This window comes from Anomaloglossus baeobatrachus, chromosome 1 (assembly GCF_048569485.1).
Source record: "Anomaloglossus baeobatrachus isolate aAnoBae1 chromosome 1, aAnoBae1.hap1, whole genome shotgun sequence".
Classification (NCBI taxonomy): Eukaryota; Metazoa; Chordata; class Amphibia; order Anura; family Aromobatidae; genus Anomaloglossus; species Anomaloglossus baeobatrachus.
Window position 1 is genome coordinate 336,204,784 of NC_134353.1, and position 21,843 is coordinate 336,226,626.

At 44.2% G+C, this 21,843-nt stretch overlaps 1 protein-coding gene across 1 annotated transcript in view; it reads left to right on the forward strand.

Annotated features, from left to right (window-relative positions):
* The window catches only part of DNAH6 (dynein axonemal heavy chain 6), a 596,499-nt gene that overhangs the window by 123,012 nt on the left and 451,644 nt on the right, over positions 1–21,843 (forward strand). The window contains exons 18-21 of the mRNA XM_075352201.1: positions 68–211; positions 10,786–10,998; positions 18,635–18,727; positions 21,461–21,580. Coding sequence (XP_075208316.1) covers positions 68–211; positions 10,786–10,998; positions 18,635–18,727; positions 21,461–21,580 — 570 coding nt within the window. The remainder of the gene's footprint in view (positions 1–67; positions 212–10,785; positions 10,999–18,634; positions 18,728–21,460; positions 21,581–21,843) is intronic.

Here is a 21,843-nt window from a genome sequence, read left to right on the forward strand (position 1 = left end):
TACACAACAGGTCTGTAAATGAATACAAGTGCTGGTGACCAGAATAATTATTTATGTTTTTTTACAGTCCAAATTTGAAACATTGGATCCTGAACAACTGAATTCCCTAGTTCTTAAATATGCCAAATTTGTAAATCAGCTGGAAAAAGGACTTCCGCCAAATAATGTAGTGCCATGTCTCAAGACGAAGGTGGAAAAAATGAGGGAAAAGGTAAGTTATGTAGTAAAGCATGTATGAAAAATCAGCGGTTTACTGGCATTGATGGTCCTATTTGAGATGCTTACCTTGTCAGTTTTGGAACTTGTAGTACATTTTTCAATAAAGGGGTTAGAAGATAACATGGTGGGTAAAACGCAAACTTAAAGTTTCAGCTACATCATTTTTTTTCTCCAAGTAAAACCAAATAGATACAAATATTCTCTTTTCTTTGCTCTGTCTCTGTTTACTGACTGTAGATTTTTCTTTTATTATATTTTTTGGACATGATTTTGGGGTCAGCAAACTTGCCTGACTGGCTATCAACTATATTTTGATAGACACTTTTTAGTAATTTAGGAATAAGTAGTCTGGAGATGTTTATAGTCGTCTATGTGAGAGTTTTCTCTTAATTGCTACCTTCGAATTGTATTGTTACCTGTAATGATGATAATGAGATGACTGCTGAAAAGGGATTTCTACAGTACTGAAGTCAGCTTCTTATGAGGCTCAGTCACTAGAGTAAAAACAGCAAGATTTCAAGATTTTTTTAAGGAGGACCAACCACCAGGATTTTCCTATATAAACTAAAGGCAGTGCTATACTGGCACTGTCATACTGATTCTCTACATACCTTTAGTTGTGAGATTGGATGTATAGTTTCTGAAATATAGGCAAGTAAAATTTGTGAAATGCACTGGTATTTGATTGATAGCAGCTATAGAATATCTAATAGGTGGGTTGGGTTTTGCTAGTTATTCCTGCCCCTGTCTGTCTGGCTGCCTGTCCCTCCTCCCACTGTCTCTGTTATTACAGGGGGAGGAAGGAGGGTGGAAGGACAGAGGGGAGGAATAACAGGCAGGCAGACAGGGGTGGGAATAACTTGCAATACTTGTCCCATTGTGAATCAGATCACTCCAGGAAGGAACGGAGACTTAGGAGACCGACTGCAGGCTGCCCAACTCTTTGGAGCCTGATCAACTCCAAACAACAGACTACGCTAAAGGCCCCTTTACACACTGCAACATCGCTAACGACATCACTGTAACGTCACCGGTTTTGTGACGTAATAGCGACCTCCCCAGCGATATTGCAGTGTGTGAAACGCATCAGCGACCTGGCCCTCGCTGTGAGGTTGCTGATCGCTACAAATCTTTTAGGACCATTTTTTGGTCCGTTGTTTCCCGCTGCGCAGCATGCATTGTTGTGTTTGACACCATTACAACGACTTTGTTAGCGACTTCCCTTTCAAATAGCTGCTTTCACACGTCCCCAATGACCAGCTAGGTCGTTCTGCAGGTCCGTATCGCTGTTGCATCGTTGGCCAGGTCTGCCTGTTTGACAGCTCACCAGCGACTCAGCAGAGACTTTGTAGCGATCCTGGCCAGATTGGGATCGCTGGTGGGATTGCTAGAAAGTCTCAGTGTGTAAAGGGGCCTTAAGAGTTTTGATTTTCAATCATTCTCTTATCTGTGTCCTTGGGCATCACTCATTAACCTGGGGCAGTCTTGTTGATCTCGTGAATCTATCACTACAACCGGATTCCCTTCCTTCTGGGCAACCTTAAAGAACCGGAAAAACCCTCCCACTGCCGTGTACTGTGCTTCCTGTGGTGCAGACCTTCCCTCACCCACACCACCCTGTATTTCCACCCTCTGCCCCCTCTGATGTCACCCTGCCTCTATTTAGGGACACAGTTACCCATGTGGCAAGCTCCTCCCAGACTGCTATCTTGGTAGACCCAATGTGCCGAGTACACCCAGTCCCACTCCTGTTCCCATTTATACATTTCTGGCAGATCATGGAAGTTATTACATTCCTCAGGAACATGTAGCAGCCCTGTTGAAAAACCCGAAGACATTATCCTAGGTCACCCTGTTACTACTCTTGCCCCACATGATCTTAAGGCTATTTTCGAACAAAGTCAACAGAAGAATATCTCCTCACAAAGGCATACAAGACTCCAGTGCACCTTGCCCCTACCCTCCAATGTTATGCTCCAGTGCTGTACTACTTTCAATCCATCGACTTTTTTTTTTCCCCCAAGGGGTGAATACTTTTTTATATGGGATATCCCCTCTAGGCCTATGGCAGGCCTATGGACATTGACTATGAAGACCCGGACACCCAAGAACATGATTGTTTTGAACTTATGCGATCTGAGTGCTTCCACCTGCCCACAGTTACAGAGACACTATTGCCAGATGCTGATCTGACCTTCTCTGCGGACGCTTCACAAACGTTACTCTGTTGTGGCAACTCCGGATATCATTATTGTCGAACCATTGCCTCCACACAAGTCAGCACAGAAAGCCAAACTTATGGCTCACACTAAAGCCTGCGAACTGGCAGAAGGAAAGACAGTCAAAATCTACACAGACTCCAGATACCTACACAGACTCCAGATACACGTCTCTGTGGTCACTATGAGGCTACTAAACAAACAGTGGAGCACCCATAAAGAACTCTGAAGCTATTGCAGCATTGATCACAGGTGTCAAACTACCAACATCTGTGGCAGTCATAAAAAACTAAAGCACACGAGAAACTAAAACTCAGAAGAAGCTGGAGTGATTCAAATAGAAAAATATTTTAGGGGGGACTGTGAGAATAAAATATATTTTTCTATGTGCTTTTCTACTGCAAAAATACAATACATCTTTCTCTATATATTTTTCTATAACCAAGCTTTCTTTTCTATATGAGTAAGAAGATAGAGACTGTAACATGTCTACACCAAGGTCAGCAGCTGATATCGTGAAACAAGAGAACAGAATGAAAATATTGATAACAATGGCCGGCTGTAGATGCGCATGTCTAAATTTATGACTGATGTAATGCTGCCACCAGGGGGAGCCAGAGCTCTGCAGCAGACGACACTACACAGAGCAATGAGAACCAGGAAGGAAATGCACAGCGTTCTCATGCACTGCCTAATCAGCACAGCTGAGAAGCAGAGCTGCAGAGCATGCAAGGAATAGTCAGACAGGCTGGGTCAAACACCGTACGGGCAGAAGCAGGACCGGAGGGACGAGCAAAAGTGGAGTCAAAGTCAGGCCAAGGTCAGTACCGAAGGAAGCAACCGAGTGAGGAATAGGAGGGGGGACACAGGACAGGAGGGACGACCAGGGGACAGAACACAGACAAGGGCACGGGGGCACAGGAACAGACAGATCAGGATATCACTCACAGGACCAGCAATCACAGGCAAAGCAGAGCTAAGCTTATAGCCGGCGCTGGTTCACTGGAAGTGTCAGCTTTTAAGGCATCCAGGGGCCGGAAGTGAGGCCTGAGAGAAGGCTCCGCCCCCTAGCCATGTGGATAGGGAGGCGAATCATGACAGTACCCCCTCCTCAAGGGGGGGCCACTGGACCCCCAGGCTTCCCAGGATACTTCCGGTGGAAAGCCGCAATTAACCGATCGGCCCGCACGGAGCGAGCCGGCACCCAGGACCGGTCCTCTGGACCGTAACCCTTCCAATGAATCAGATACTGGAGAGAACTACGAACCCAACGAGAGTCGATAATACGCAGAACTTCGTACTCCTCCTCACCGTCCACCAGTATCGGAGCCGGAGGGGTCTGAGAATCCACCACCGAAGGGACAAATGGCTTAAGCAAGGAGGTATGAAATACATTGGGAATACGCAAGGTCTGGGGCAGTTGCAACCGAAAGGCCACCGGGTTGATCACTTCGATGATCTCATAGGGCCCTATAAACTTAAGATCCAACTTAGCAGACGGAACCCTGAGCCTGATATTCCGAGTGGACAGCCACACTTTGTCCCCACCTGAAAGGGGGGTCCCAGAGAACGGTGTTTGTCCGCTTGGCATTTCTGGGACTGTTGAGCCGTCACGATGCACCGCCGTACCTCCTTCCACACCTCCCCCAGATGCTGAACGATGGAGTCGGCCCCTGGACACCCCGAATCCACTCTAGAGAAGGTCCCGAAGTGAGGGTGAAACCTGTAATTACAGAAGAAGGGAGAAGTTCCCGTAGACTGATTGACTCTGCTATTGAATGCAAACTCCGCAAGGGGCAAAAACGTACATCAATCCTCCTGCTGAGCAGAAACCAAGCACCGCAGGATTTGCTCAAGGGTCTGATTCGTCCTTTCCGTCTGCCCATTAGACTCGGGATAATAGGCGGACGAGAAGGACAACTCAATTCCCAACCGCCTGCACAAGGCCCTCCAAAACCGAGAAATGAATTGTACCCCCCTGTCAGACACAATATTCAGGGGCAACCCATGTAACCGAACCACCTGGTCAATAAAGTGGTTGGCAAGGGTCGCAGCAGAAGGTAGACCGGAGAGGGGAACAAAATGTGCCTGTTTACTAAAACGATCCACCACCACCCAGATCACAGTCATACCATTTGAGAAAGGGAGGTCCGTAATGAAATCCATGGACAAGTGGGTCCATGGTCTTTCAGGAACAGGTAATGGAACCAGTTCCCCGGTCGGCCGGTTACGACATACCTTAGCATGGGCACATGTAGCACAGTCAGACACAAACCGAGCAACATCTGAGTGAAGAGACGGCCACCAAAACAGTCAAGCAACAGCCCTGCGAGTGGCTGTAACTCCAGGATGGCCACTAAGTACGGACTCATGGAACTCTTGAAGTACTCGTAACCGGAGGTGCAAAGGGACAAACAGTTTAGTGTCTGGAGCGGAAGATGGCGCTGAGGACTGGGCCTCCCTGACCTCAGCCTCTAACTCGGACGACAAGGCAGCGACCACCACCCCTCGTGGAAGAATGGAGGAAGGAGGCTCTGGAGGTGACACCGGGTCCAAACTACGAGACAGTGCATCTGCCCTCACATTTTTAGACCCCGGCCGAAAAGTAATACAAAAATGAAATCTAGAAAAGAAAAGAGCCCACCTCGCTTGTCGAGGCGTCAATCTCTTGGCGGACTCGATATACGCGAGGTTTTTATGATCAGTGATGACAGTAATACGGTGAACAGCACCCTCCAAAAAATGCCTCCATTCTTCGAATGCCAACTTTACCGTCAATAATTCACGGTTACCCACATCATAGTTCCTCTCAGCTGGAGTGAATTTCTTGGAGAAGAACGCACATGGTCGCAGATTAGTCAGAGTAGCAGGGCCCTGAGAGAGAACAGCTCCCACCCCCACCTCTGAGGCGTCCACCTCAACAACAAACGGCGCCTCGAGGTCAGGCTGTACCAGGACTGGGGCGGACATGAACCAGTCCTTTAACTCAAGAAAGGCCTGGACAGCCGTTTGCGACCAGTTCTGCAGATCCGCCCCTTTCCCTGTAAGGTCAGTCAGTGGCTTGGCAATTTGAGAAAACCCCTTAATGAACCTTCTATAATAATTAGCGAAACCCAAAAAGCGTTGTAGCGCCTTGATATCCCTGGGTTGCACCCAATCCACGATAGCCTGCACCTTTCCTGGGTCCATTTTAAACCCATCACGAGAAAGGAGTAACCCAAGAAAGGCTATTTCCTGAACAGAGAAAACACATTTTTCAAGCTTGGCAAACAGATAGTTATCACGTAATCTCTGTAATACTGAGCGAACATGCATAATATGCGTATCTCTATCGGCAGAATAAATCAAAATGTCATCAAGATAGATGACCACAAAACGACCAAGAAAATCAGAGAAGATATCGTTGATGAAATTTTGAAACACTGCAGGGGCATTTGTTAGACCAAAAGGCATCACCAAATTCTCGAATAACCCCTCTGACGTCAGAAAGGCCGTTTTCCAGTCATCCCCTTCTCTAATACGGATAAGATTATAGGCCCCCCTGAGATCTAGTTTGGTAAACCACCGGGCTTCAGAGAGTTAGTTGTAGAGATCAGGGATGAGTGGAAGCGGATACGTGTTTTTCACAGTAATTTTGTTTAATTCTCGGAAATCGAGACATGGCCTTAAACCTCCGTCCTTCTTCTTTACAAAAAACAACCCAGCAGCCACAGGGGAAGAAGAAGGACGGATATGCCCTTTACGTATACTATCAGATATGTATGATTTCATAGCAGCCCTTTCTGGACCCGAGAGGTGATATAAACGGGCCTTGGACAATTTGGTATTGGGAAGTAAATCAATGGCACAGTCATATGGGCGATGAGGCGGCAAAACCTCGGCCTCTGTTTCCAAGAAGACGTCTCCGTAGTCCCTCAGGTATTCCGGAAGACCCTCAGGACTTACTGAGAACACAGGTACAGATTGTAAACACCTTTTATGACAAGCAGGACTCCATTTGACTATGGTGCAACACTCCCAATCAATAACGGGATTATGTAACCTTAACCATGGATACCCCAACACTAATCCAGTAGGGAGATTGGCCATTACAAAACAAGAAATAGTTTCAGAATGCAGAGACCCGATCACCAGAGTACATTTTTCTGTAGCAAACCGAATGAGGTTTTGAGGCAGCGGTGTTTTATCAATTGCCAGGAGTTGAATGGGTCCTTCTAACCTCACTGTCCCTAACTCTAATCTTTGGACCAACTCAGAGTCAATGAAGTTCATAGCGGACCCACAGTCAACAAAGGCAGTAGCAGACCAGACCGACTCCTTGACCCGGAGGTCGACATTCAGAAGTATCTTATTGGAGGAGAGGAAAGGTACCTGATAGTCTGGGCAACCTCCTCGACCGTTACCCAGACTTAGAAGTTTCCCGACGACTGTTTAGCGGAGGGGCAAGCCGGGCAGTCTTTCCTCCAGTGTCCATGGTGTCCACAATAGAAGCACAGCTTGAGATCCCAGCGTCTTCTCCTCTCCTTCTCATCTGGACTGATGGCTCCAACTTTCATCTGTTCCATAGCCGGCAAAGAAGGTGCCCTAGGTAGAGGGGGCAGAATCTCACACATGTTTCCCCTTCTTTCCCATAATCTGCGGTCCATACGAACTGCCTCCGTCATCGCATCATCGAAGGTGCTGGGAGGAGGGTGCAGAGCCAAAGCGTCTTTCAGGGAGTCCGAAAGACCTCTCCGGAATTGGCACCTGAGTGCAGAATCATTCCATCGTACCTCAGTGGACCACTGCCGAAACTCAGAACAATATAGCTCAGCAGTGTGGTTTCCCTGAGTGAGACACATGATCCTGTCCTCAGCCACCCGTTCACGGTCTGGTTCGTCATATATCATCCCGAGGGAGTCAAAGAAGAGGTCAACCGAATGCCGTTCCGGGGCCGAAGGGGGTAGGGAAAACGCCCAGATCTGGGGACCCCCTCTGAGTAATGACATGATGATCCCCACCCGCTGGGTCTCATTCCCCGAGGACCAAGGCCGGAGAGTGAAGAGAAGCCTGCAACTCTGCCTAAATGTCCGAAATAGGTTTTTCTCCCCCGAGAATTTATCGGGGAGCATCACTGTGGGTTCGGGGGAGGTCAGTTGGACATCAGTGGGACTATGCTGTCCTACGGTTTGTGAGGTAACTGCCACCGAGGTGGCCCTTGCAGAAGCAGAAACCTCACTCTGCAGAATGTTGTGTGAAGCTACCAGGGTGCGATGCTCTGCAGCCAAATCCTGCACCAGCTGCGTAAGGTTGGCTACTTGCTCGCACAAAGTACTGAGTAGATCCATTACAGTCTGTTATCCTGCAAAGTTGGATCCCACTACCAAGAATTAAATGGCTTTTTTTTTTTTTTTCCCCTTTGGGAGATAAAGCCTATTGGGGCCGGCTATACTGTAATGCTGCCACCAGGGGGAGCCAGAGCTCTGCAGCAGACGACACTACACAGAGCAATGAGAACCAGGAAGGAAATGCACAGCGTTCTCATGCACTGCCTAATCAGCACAGCTGAGAAGCAGAGCTGCAGAGCATGCAAGGAATAGTCAGACAGGCTGGGTCAAACACCGTACGGGCAGAAGCAGGACCGGAGGGACGAGCAAAAGCAGAGTCAAAGTCAGGCCAAGGTCAGTACCGGAGGAAGCAACAGAGTGGGGAATAGGAGGGGGGACACAGGACAGGAGGGACGACCAGGGGACAGAACACAGACAAGGGCACGGGGGCACAGGAACAGACAGATCAGGATATCACTCACAGGACCAGCAATCACAGGCAAAGCAGAGCTAAGCTTATAGCCGGCGCTGGTTCACTGGAAGTGTCAGCTTTTAAGGCATCCAGGTGCCGGAAGTGAGGCCTGAGAGAAGGCTCCGCCCCCTAGCCATGTGGATAGGGAGGCGAATCATGACAACTGAGTTACATGACAAAAATTTTGCAAATTATAGAGTTGGAAAACAGGAGGGGCTGGCGAGGAAGTCACAAAAAAAATGGATAAATGTCCCAGGCTTTCTGCATATGCTTTTCATATAGTCACTGGCATACTTAGGAATTTTACTAAGAGATTAACCTTTTACGGTTCTATAAAAAGGCTTGTAATAATAAAGCACATCAAATGTGTGCACCTTACTGAGAAAGGAATTTATACAGCTATATTTTGTGGTCTGAATTTCTCCGTCAGCTCTCAGTGACCTTCAATCTGAGATTACAACAGAAATTCACTGTTAAGAAAAAGATTGCCTAAAAACTATGGAATTTCTCCTTAACACTATCAAATAACAGTGTTTCACAATTTTTACTTGCCTGTATTTCAGAAATTATACATCTGATCTCACATCTAAAGGTATCATCAGCATGATAGAGCCAGTATAGCACTGGCTTTAGTTTATATAGGAAAATCCTGGTGGTCGGTCATCTTTAAATATAAAGTGAAAAAACTTCACTGAAAATCTAAAAAAATATGTTAAATATAAGACTATATGAGAAAACAGGGCATTTTCTGATGACCCATTTCCTATACGGTGAAAAATACAATGGCAGTAGACTCAATTGAAGAAAATAATCATTGAAATGAGCAATCTTGTATTGCAGCGCTGGGGTTTTAGTTTCAAATCACAACAAGAACAACATCTATAAGGAGTTTGTATGTTCTCCCCGTGTTTGCATGGATTTCCTCTAGGTTCTCCAGTTTCCTCCCACACTACAAAGGTATACTGATGAAGAACTTAGATTATGACCCCCATGGGGATAGCGATGATAAAAATGATAAAGAAGCATCACAATTAAAAGCTCTGACCAATAAAATAAATCAGAATTCATGAATCATGAAGGAAGAAGAAAGAGAGAGGGAGTTATTTAGGATGAAAAGGGGGTGGGTCGGGGAAGAGAGATATAGTAGGTGATGGGAATCCTGTATCTCACACTAGCCAAGCTACTTACAAAATGATAATTTTTATATTAACTGTTGTGCAGTTTTTAGTTCAGCTGCAGAAAGGTTGTCCAGTTCAAAACACTGATTTTATAAATACTTTCATAATATCTGAATTAAAGGGGTTATCCGGGAATACATTATTTTCTTCTTAAGGGGATAAGAACTTACAGGTGAGTAGCTGCTAACTGCATACCTGTTCTGCCCAGCGCCCATCTCTGCTGTCTTATATTGATCATAGACCACTCCTGCCAGCGATTCTGCAGCTTCTGTTGATGTCAGATTGACAGAGCAGCTTTTTTCTCTTCTACTCTGTACTATTGATGGGACATCTCTTTCGACATCATGTTGATTGACAGCCGCCTCCAACTGCCTAACTGCGGGAAGTTGGCTGTCAATCAGTATAATGTTGGCAGTAACCCCGTCGACAGAGCAGCTTCCAATAGGAAGAGGCTGCTCTGTTGATGTGAGTTCAAATGAAGCAGCCGAATTTCCGGCAGGAGCGGTTCGTGACCACTCTGAGCAATTAGCAACTACCTACCTGTTAGTTCTCCGCCCCATGAGAAAAAAAAAATAGTCCTGGCTAACCCCTTTAATAGTAAGAACTCCCCCTTTAAACCTCCTCATATATTATACAGTATGGAGAGTGTTTTATTGTTGTGTTGTATGTAGGCCTAATTTATATTATAACGTAGAGTTGAAAACTCCATTTTGTGGCTTGTTGAGTGTTTCTTTCTAATACTGTAGACAGATTGTAACAACTATACAGAATCCTTTTTTTATTCTTGTGCATGCATTATTTAATAGGAAACATCTGTGTAATAGTCCAAGTACATTCTGTTATTGTTACAGTACACTAATGAGGATTAATAATAGAAACTGTTATACAACTTGGGACAACATGAAAGATTGAAGAAAGTCAGTCACATTTTTATGTCCTAAACAGGTCAAAGTGTTCTGTTTTCTCATAGCTTCAAAAACTGTAGAGCGTTATTACCACCATTCACCAAATAAAAGACATAAGTCCATGTGCAGGACTACACTACAGATCTGTAGATATTGCTGAGCACTAGTGATGAGCGAGCGCTACCATGTTCGGGTGCTTAGAACTCAAAACGAGGAGGTCGGACACTCGGAATGGCTCGACTCGAGTACCAAATATAATGGAAGTCAATTGGAAACTTGAGCATCTGTCCAAAAGATCTTCCAGAAAAATCCTTGAGTTTCCCATTGACTACCATTATACTCAGTACACGAGCCAAGCCTGTCCGAGCGTTTCGAGTACCGAGCACCCAAGGCACTCAAGCATCGTAGTGCTCATTCATCGCTACTGAGCACATATTATACCTGTTTTCAAATTTTAAAAATACTAAATATAACACAATTTTATAGGTACCTGTTATAACGGACTTAAGAAATCCATTTTTGAAACCGAGGCATTGGACTATCCTGGAAGAAACGATTAATGCAGCATTGATAGATCCAGAACATCCACTCTCTCTAGAAAAGCTGATTGAGATTCATGCATTTGAATATGCACAGAATATTCAGGATATATCAGGGCAGGCGTCAGGAGAAGCTTCATTAGAGACGATACTCAAAAAGGTACTATTTAAAAATGAACTTGATGTACACAGTTTACTTATTTTTCTTCTTGTCTTATTTTAATGACCTATTATTATCTAGAATACATTGACATAAAGGGGTTGTCCTATATGCTGCATCTACAGGATAAGTGATAAATGTATGATTGCTGAGAACAGTCCACATTTCACAAGAATGGTGGGCAAAAGCCCCTTGCAGTAGCAAGCACATGCGACCACTGCATATATAGAGTGTATAACTAGTATATACAGTTCGAAAAGGCTGTCCCCTTAAAAAAAATATACAGAATAGTGTCCCGCAATTACCTTAAAAAAAAATTCTGAGCTTTACTTAAGCTATCCGGGTCCAGCGCTATTTCTCCTCCATTTCACTGGTCTCTGTTTGACTGCAGCATTCACCTCACATCTATGGAGCTACCGTCAATCACTGTTGATGTAGGCAACACGATCCACTGAGCTCAGTGATTGGCTACATTGCCATTACCATTCTCTACAGCCAAACAGCAGTGAATGAGGCAGCAGTGAGCACAATGTATGGCTAGGTTCACACACTGCGTTTTTTTGACACTGCGTTTTTGTGCGTTTTTTTGCGGCAAAAAACGCACAAAAACGCACCAGCGGCAAAAAAACGCGGCAAAAAACGCACGCGTTTTGCCGCGATTTGGTGCGTTTTTTGCTGTGTTTTGCTGCGTTTTTGCTCACTGCGTCTTTATGCGTTTTTTATCAGTGAACAATGCCATTAAAGATTGTTGAAAAAAAAAAAAAAAGGTCTGATGTAATTTCCTTCTTCAATATGTTCTCCATTCTCCACTAGTGTATGCAATAGAGCAGACAGCTGCAGAACTACAAGGCTCAGCATGCTCCATACAGGACTGTATGCTGGAGGGAGAGGCAGAGGGAGCAGAACTACAAGGCTCAGCATACTCCATCCAATAGTGTATGCAGGAGAGCAGACAGCAGCTGCAGAACTACAAGGCTCAGCATCCTCCATCCAGGACTGAATGCAGGAGTTTTTTGCCCCCAAAAAAATGACGTGGGCTTCGCCATATTTTTGTATGCTAGCCGGGTACAGCAGGCAGGTACAGGCTGCCCCCAACCCCCAGCTGCCTATTTGTACCCGGCTGGGAACCAAAAATATAGAGAAGCCCATTTTTTTAAATTATTTCATGAATTTCATGAAATAATTTTAAAAAAATAATGACGTGGGCTTCGCCCAATTTTTGAGTCCAGCCGGGTACAACTAGGCAGCTGGGGATTGGAATCCACAGTGCAGGGTGCCCATGCTTTCTGGGCACCCCCGCTGTGAATTGCAGTCCTGCAGCCACCCCAGAAAATGGCGCTTTCATAGAAGCGCCATCTTCTGGCGCTGTCTCCAACTCTTCCAGCTGCCCTGATGCCGGGTGGCTCGCTGGGTAATAATGGGGTTAGGGCTAGCTGTATATTATCAGCAGGCCCTATGCCCGAAATTCATGGTGTCACGCCAATATTAGACATGGCCACCATGAATTTCTAGTAAAGATAAAAAAAAAACACAACACACAGAAAAATATTTTTTATTAGAAATAAAACACAACACAATTAGTGACTCCATCTTTATTGAAATAAAGAACCCCCCTCCACAGTAATCCTGGGTCAAGGGTCCCGCGCTGTCCAATCCGGATCCAATATCATCTGATGGATTTGCTGGAAGGCAAAGCGATCAGATGATGTGTCAGGTTCTAGGGGCTGAAGCACATCACACATCAGCTGATTGTATAAAAGCCGTTTATACAATCAGCAGATGCATCGGTGCAAAAAAAAAAAAAAATACTTATGTGCTGATTACCGGCAGCTCCTGGAGCGATTGGAGGAGTCTGATCCCGTCTGATCGCTGCAGCAGCTGCCGGTAATCAGGGATGAAGTCTCCTGACGCATCCGCTGATAGGTTAAACCGGCCGGGCGCCCGCGTCACCGTGATACTTACGATCAGCTGATGCGTCAGGTGACTGCATCAGGTGATCCATCGCCAGGTCCTGCATCCATCGGAGGTGTCCCGGCCGTCTGCACACAGCCGGAGCGGGGGTGGCGATACCGTGAGAGGAGATGGGAGCGGGCATGGCACCGGGAGTCTGCAGACAGGTGAGTATGAATTTTTTTTTTTTCTACTGTTCACTTTTGTTTCCGCAGCCGCTTCCACCTCCCGCCAGAACATGGCGCCGCACGGCAGCATACATGCACAGGACTGGAGGTGGAAGCGGCGGTGACGGTACCGGGAGGATTCACGCTTCTGTATTTACTGACAAAAGGAATCCTCTTCCTGTACATGTCACTTTACTACCCACCTCCTGCGTTTATAGCGGCGTTTTTGGTCTTAGAAACGCACCAAAACGCACCAAAACGCAGCTATTTGCGTTTCTCATTGCGTCTTTCAACATCCCGTTGCACTCAATGGATGAAAAGCGCAGTGAAAAACGCGGGAATAATTGACATGCTGCGTTTTTGTGGCACCACAAAAACGCAGCTGAAAAAAAACGCTGTGTGCAGACAGCAAAAATGAAAACTCATAGACTTTGCTGGGGAAGCAAAGTCATGCAGTTTTCTGAGCAAAAACGCACCCGAAAACTGCGCAAAACGCCGCGAAAAACGCACTGTGTGAACTTACCCTATATATTCGGGGAGGGTAAGTAAATCTCAGGATGATTTTTTAAAGGTAGCTGAGCCTTTGAGAGAGTTTTTTAAAAGGGGAAAAACTTATTAATGGAACAGGGGTCACACATAATCTCAAATGTTTCACTCGCACAAAGGACTATACTACATCTCATCTTGTGATTGTGGATAAGGTCCCAGTGGTCGGGTCCAGGTGATTATGCATTTATCACCTATTTTATAGATAGGTGATATAGGTTGTTTGTAGGAAAACTCATTTAAAGTATGTTTTACATAGTGTTGTAAAGAGAGATCCACTTTTTCTAACTACTGAAGAACACACACAGTTTGAATACTTGATATTTATTGGGTTTTTCTTTTTTTCCTCTATTAGCAGACGTTGTCTACTATACAATTTGTTTTTCTGGCTATAATATCAATATTTGGCAGTGGCTAGTTTCCTCCTCTTTATTAAAATATGCATACACTATAAAATAAGTTAAAGGGGTATAAAGACATTACAGCACGGGATCATTCATAGCTGATTGTAAGGTAAAACATTTCCCTGCCAGTTTTCAAAATATTTGACTGCAATGAAAGAATTATTTGCAAACCCTTGGTGTAATTTCTGTACACTCTTTTGGTTCCTCCCCTGCCCAGGAGATGTGGTATGATCAGATCATGTCCCTGTATGGTCAGACACGGCCACTACACAGTACATAGCAGGGACACATATATAAGATTATCTCAGCACAGGAACAGTTTTTTTTAAACACATCTAATTGTGGAAAATATTATTATTCCAAGATCTATTGGTTGAAATGTACTTTGTGGAATACACTCTTTAAGCATGCACATGCTACAGCGGAGTCGAGAAAAATAGCTGTTGGCCAAATGGCTAATTTTTAAAAACCCTAATTAAAATAACACAACTCTTAATGACCACTCGTTGTCTTTGGACATTGTATATTCTCAGTCTGCCACAACATCTCTTAGCCTTGCTTCTGTTCTTAAAGTAGCTTCCTACTTTACAGCACCTCCGGCACCTCCAATCAGTGGTGTAACTAGAGTGCAATGGGCCCCGGTGTAAAATTTGTACCTTGGTCCCCCTCCGGACGTTAGTCAGATGTATGAGCACCTGTAGCATTCTAAATCATATAAAGACATATGAATTCCACCCTCCTTCATTATGCAGTAATGTCCCCAATCATGGTACATGTCCCCCATCCTGGTAAATATGTCCCCCATCCAGGTAAATATGTCCCCCATCCTGGTACATATGTCTCCTATTTTGGTACATATGTCCCAAATCCTGGTATTCACGCCTCCGCACATAAAAATGACTACAGGACAGTTATAGATTGGGACTTACAGCTGATGTTCTTTTGGATGGAGTAGTCATTCCCTTTTCCTGTCTTTTGCATCTGTCCCAGACTGATATGATAACTTCTTCCAACAATGACTCTTCTGCAGAGATTACAAAAAAGATACTTTTGACTTCTCACATTTCTGACACCGTCCCATCTATTGCCAACCTGCACAAATTTCTCGTCCTCCTGATATCCCAATACTAAGCCGCTGCTGCCGTATGTCTTCGTATGACTGCACCTGCCGTACAGTACAAAAACTGTGCTCCTCTTACTGCCACATATTTTAATGCCACTACTGTGCCCCTTACATGGTAAAATGCCTCCTTCATGCCCTCTAGATGGTAAAAAATATTGATGGTAGAAAATATTAATGCCCTGTATAAGTGCCCTAGAAAAGTGTCCACATTTTCCTCCTAGACAGTAATAATATCTCATGTGCTCCTTTGATGGTCATAATACCCTGAGTGGACCTATAACAATAATGATTAAGTGCATTCTTAACAATTAATAATGTCTCCTAAGTTCCCCCATTTACAGCTCCCCTATACACAGTATGATGCAACTAAACCTCCCCTATACACAGTATGATGGGTCCACAGCTCCCCCAAAATAATAGTCCACACACTGAATAATGGACTCCACAGTAACTGACACACTGATTAATTGTTCCCACAGCAGTCCACACCATTGTATAATAGCTTCAATAATAGCCCCCACACTGTATGAGTTTGCCTAAAGTAGTCCCCACAGTATATGACAGCCCCCATTATTAGCTCCTATACTATATAAAGGCTCCCCATTAGCTCTTACACTGTATAAAGGCCCCTCACACTGTATTAGTGCCCCCCACACCAGTGGCATAACTATAGCCCGGTGGACATTGGTGCAAGATTTGCATTTGCTTCCCATTCCCACCTCCCTGCATGTTGATGTCAGATGTATGGGCCCTTGTAGATTTCTAAATCCTATAAAGACATATATGTTGCTCTCCCTTTATTATGTAGAAATGTCCCCCTCCTGGTAGATATGTCCCCATCCTGGTATATATATATATATATATATATGTCCCCCAGCCTGGGCCCCATTCTGGTATATATATGTCCCCCGGCCTGGGCCCTATCCTGGTATATATATGTGCCACCCCCATGCCAGCAGCCAGTGCTGCTCAGATCCGGATCTATGGTATGGCTCGAGGGGTTCTCCGGTCCCGGGGTCGCACGGACACTCCGAATAAAGGGGGACGTATTTATACAGGATTGGTTGCAAAATGTCTGTGACGCCACCCACGGTGTGTGGTGAGATGCAGCACCACCGCTGCCATTGCGGGGGCTCCTGGGGACATTGGGTTGGCAGCTGGATGTTAACCCCTCCATGGGTAGGGATGGATGTCCCAGGGCTCAGTGTCACCATGCTGAGGATGGTGATTGTAGGGGCCGGCGCACCCGGCCAGGCCGGGGATGTTACTCACGGTCAAATAAAGCACACAAGTCCTGTGGTAAACCAAGGTGATGGTGGCCGGCTGCCGCAGCTGGGTGTATCTGATCCGACACCCGGGCTGGTAGTCAAAGTCTCTCTCCTCTGCACTTAGTGTGTTGTAGGTAGGACTTCCCGGTTTGAAACATGGGAGTCCGCTCCCGGTCCTTTTGTTGGGAGCCGTGTTCGTCTGACGCTGACCCTTGGGATCTACGGGCCCTGGCGGTTGCCCTATCCCTCTCGGTGGGTGGTTGTCTACTTTTTGGGACTTAGGTTGCGACAGGACCTGAAATCCTGCCCTCAATTGGTTAATTAGCTAGGCCGTTGGTGCCGGTCCTGGCATCAGGGTCCAAGTACCCCCTCTGTGTCCACGGTTTCCGGGTCGGTTCTCCGTTGTCGGTACCGACGGGCTCCAACCCTGTCCCGGTCCACGTCGGATCCCCGGCAGCCGTCTGTCTTCCTGTCTACTACAGACTCTAGCTACTGTCTGCCACCTAGCCAAGGTGTCAGGGCTCCGACCCTGGCACCTGTCAGCTTGGCACTTCCAACTTGAACTTGAACGTTAACTCATCTGACTGGTTTCCCACCCCGGGCTCTCCAGGTGTTCTGTGGGGGCCTATGTGTACATCTACCTGGTTTTCCAGGGCATTACATATATGTACCCCAGCTTGGGCCTAATGCTGGTATATATATGTCCCCCAGCCTGGGTTCTATTCTGGTATATACAATATATATATGTTCTCCAGACTGGGGCCTATCATGGTATATATAAGTCCCAAGCCTGAGTCCTGTCCTGGTATATATTTGTCCCCCAGCCTGGGCCCTAGTCTGGTATATATATATATATATATATATATATATATGTATGTTCCCAAGCCTGGGTCCTATCCTAGTATATATATGTCCCCCAGCCTGGGCCCTATCCTAATATATATATAAGTCCCCGAGCCTAGCCCCTATGCTACTATATATATGTACCCCACCCCGGGCCCTAACCTGGTATTTCTCCCCCAGCCTGGGCCCATCCTGGTATATACGGTATTATATATATATATATATATATATATATATATATATATATATATATGTCCCCCAAACTGCATTAAAAAATCCTCAAAAAAGCAAAAAACATCATACTCACCTACTCCAGGGTTCTGATGGCTCCAGCATGGGCAGATCACAGCGCTGTCATTGTGTGCACAAGACATCAGAGTCCCGGCGCTTTGCGATGACGTCACCACACCGGGACACTGATGCCCTGCGTGTGCGCTCATCGCTGTCATCAGCGGCAGTTCAGGGAGATCATGTCTCCCAGTACTACCGCAGAAGTTATCGATATATTGGCGCACTGCACACGCCAATATAGTTAACAGTTAACAGTAGCGTAGCTCTGGGTGGGCGCTCTCTGAGCATGGGGTCTGTGGCGGCTGCACCTCTGATTGAAAGTAAAGGAACAGCGCAACTCCTCTCTCATTGGGCCCCCAACCCTGCCAGGCACAATTGCGGTGGCAACCTCTGCGACCGCGGTTGTTACACCCCTGCCCCCAATCATAGTCTTTTAACCATTTGATCATCATCAGTTCATAACAATAGCATGATCAAAGTGGACAGCCCCTTTATAGCTGCAGACATACAAAAAGAAAAAAAAAAGTCATCTGCTTATTTACACTCAAAAAACTTATGAAGATATAAGATGATTCCTTTATTTGCAGAACACAAATGCCATTTTTGACACCTGTAGTCTTAAAAAAAATGTCTAGGAAGTAATATTAGGATAGAAAACAATTATTCAGTAGTATTACCTTTGCTAAGATTTTCCACGTGTTACTTAGAAGCATGCATTGATCTTCTGAGCTCTGACCTTCAACTATATTGTTTGGGAGCTCTTCAAGCTAGAAACTAAGGATTTACAGCTAAAAAGAGCAGCTTTGGGTTTATAATTCTAGTTATTACCTTCCACATGGCAAATCTCTGCTAACAATATTTTCTTACATGTCATATACGCATTATAAGGTATGCTAAATTAGATTTGCCCTCATCAATTGTTACGTGGATTTCAATTGTTGACTACCATATGAATAATGTTTTCCAAAGTTCAGGCTTTAGATTTGACATTTTATTTTTTATCTACTAATTTATTAACTTAATTTTTTTATTTTTTTTATCAAGGTGGAAGATTCCTGGAAAACAACTGAATTTACTGCTATTCCACACCGAGATTCTAAAGATGTATTCATTCTTGGTGGAACAGATGATATCCAGGTGGGGTTAACATTATTACTTACATAACTCCATCGTTCTACAAGTTCAGAGTCAGAATAATAACTACATACTGATGTAATAAACTAAAACTGCTCATAGGGAGAACGGGTGTTGTTACTCCACCGATCTGATGTTGATGACCTATCGAAAGGATAGATAAAAAGCATGGACAGCGTCCCAGGGATATTTTCAATTTTCCTTTATTCCATCATGCAACGTTTCTCCCTACATATGGGCTTTATCAAGCATGCTCGATAAAACCCAAATGTAGGGCGAAATGTTGCCTGATGGAATAAAGGACAATTGAAAATACCCCTGGGACGCTGTCCATGCTTTTTATCTGTGTGATGGTGTCCAAGAGGATCCCTTGGACTTAGACTTTTCGTCCGCTATCCTTGGTGAAGGATTCCACCTGGTGTTGCAAACAGTCCGTTTTGTGCTTGCTCCTATCGAAAGGATAGGTCATCAGTATGGAAGTCCTAGACAACCTCTTTATTGGAAATGTGCATGAGACCATTGAAATGAACTTATATGAAGTATTTTGTTGACAGAACAATACAGTTAATTAGTTCAGGGGTAACTTAGCGCATATAGAAAAAAAAATGATGTGTACAGGCCGCATCCTTTGTGAGATAAGGTTAGGTCTTCAGGTATGCCTTTTTTTCTATACCGCTTTTTGATCACTTTTCATTGTATTTTTTTCAGTGTTACTATAATGAAAAACGAAATTTTCACGTTTTTAATTTATTTTTCTTATGGTGTTCATCGTATGTGTTATGGTATGTTCCAGACACAGTAATTCTAAACATGTATTTTTTTACTTTTGTTTTTCCATAAAACTACTTTTTAGTGGAAAAATATTTTTCCATAATGTTTTCATACATCATTTTGAAATTTTGTTCAATTTTTTTCCTTTTTTATTTTTACTTAGCTATTTAAAACTTTTTGCTTACCTGATCACTGACCTAGAATCCTCCAATACTTCTAAACTGCAGGATACTAGATCTGTCAGTTTTAGATTGACACTTTGCCTATTAACCTTCAAGTTATTTGTGGCAAAATACTTACACTATATTTCGTGTGGGGTCCATGGGACCCCATTTTTGATATTGAAATATAAACTACATATATTAAAGAAGAATTTTTACTCTGTTCAGAACTTAAGGTACAACATCTTAGCTAAACGATAATATAATATTTTTAGTAATCAACATAATTTAAAAATCCACTTAATCGATGTAAAAAACAAGTAATTATTTGGCACAAGAATCACTTACGGTTCTCATTGCACATAAATTTCTAGGTACCTACCAAAACGGATGGTTACCTGCCTTCCATACTTGTGGAAATATGATGAAAACAAACTCGCTTGGGGTCCAATGGACCCCACGTGACTAATTAAAGGTTAATGTTAAACCTTGCTTATCGCAAGGCCTTACAGGCCACCGTAGGTGGCTGACCCGAAGGCCATTACTTGGCCTTAGGTTACCATTACAATAGCAGTACTCTGCAAGTGCAGAGTGCCAATAGGCTTAAAGAAGGAGTCCCTTCTTTCAAATAACCATCTACATACTGCTGTTACTAAATACTAAATAATTAAGGAGTTAAACAGCTGTGATTGTTGATAGAACCAATAGTGCCCATTGCAGCAGGGGGTCATCTATGATATACAGCTGACATTCACTGATGATAGTGCCAAATAAGCTTGTAAGCTGGCACCATCATTGCTGCGTAAATGTACATTGGTTTGTGGGAAGTCACATCCTGGTGCGCCGTACATGGCAGCTGTCAGGAAGGGGTTGAATAAAATTCCTCCTCCCCATATTCATCTATTACTAGCATTTCAGCAGGGCAGGAAAGAGGCACTTTCACTCTGACACACTGTGCTGCAGCGTGATGTCATTAGGGGGTCTGATGTGCTCTTCCTTTTGGCTGTATGTTGTCCCAAGGATGTCTTTGAGACCTTTGGTGTTCTGCGGCATTCTGGCCTCGATTCATTAAAACTTTCTTTGAAAAGATGCAATACTTAGGCACAACTTGGAGTTGCCCCTAAATTTTGCAAAGTTTCAAAACTTTTAAGCAAGTTTCTCCAAACTCAAAAAAACGGGAGAATGTTGGGGGCGGCATCCCTTAAGCCAGACAGCTTACTCCAGTACCTGAAGTATGGCGGCATAAGCCACCTGTTAGAGGTTTCAGAGTCATGAAAATGTGTGCACTTGACTCCACTACACCCCATCAAGATTGACGTGAACAACTCCAGTCTTGATGAATCGTGCCCACTGATTTTCAGTTGTCATATAAGATTTGATATGAGTTGGTATAACAAAATATATGGCACTACTATATATCTGTTGCACATTAGTAACAAAAAAAAGAAACTTTCCTGCTAGTGCTTGCTCAATGTTGGGAATCACTGGTTTAGTGTATGGTGTATGGTAATACCCATAGGGTATATACACTATCATTTATTGTTGTGGCTCACATACAATGCTCTCTACTACTGTCTTATTGGTAACAGGCAAAGTTCAATTATTTATCAGAAATAAAGTTGTCATAAATTGTTCAGAATTGTTTGCTAAGTTATATCTCCGTGGCCTTTTACTTTCACATAGGTACCGTAGGTCTCATTGTTGAAAATTAAAAATGTTTTTAGAAAATGAGATCAGATAACCATATTAATTTGTGAATATGAGACAAATAAAATATCTTAGATTTAGTTTTGTTCCTTTGCAGGTTCTTCTTGATGACAGTACAATAAACATATCAACTATTGCCTCTTCTCGCTATGTTGGACCCCTCAAGCCTCGTGTTGATGAATGGCAGAAGAATCTAGCCTTGTTTAATCAAACTCTTGTGAGTGATGTTTTCTCTACATTGTAGTGATATTTGCATTAATGTAGGTAAATGTTAAAGCAATTTTAGCAAATGTTTAGTTGTAAGAGCAGTATAGATAATTACCTGTTATTTGTTTTTCATTATTGCTTTTCCTTGGCTGCTTGTAGGTCTGCTCCATTAAGACAGAGCTGTAATCTGTGACTCCAACTTAGCTGCAGTGTCTGCAGGGAGTTTGAGGTAGTCTGAGACACACCCGCTGTCCTGTCTCATCATTGGCTCAG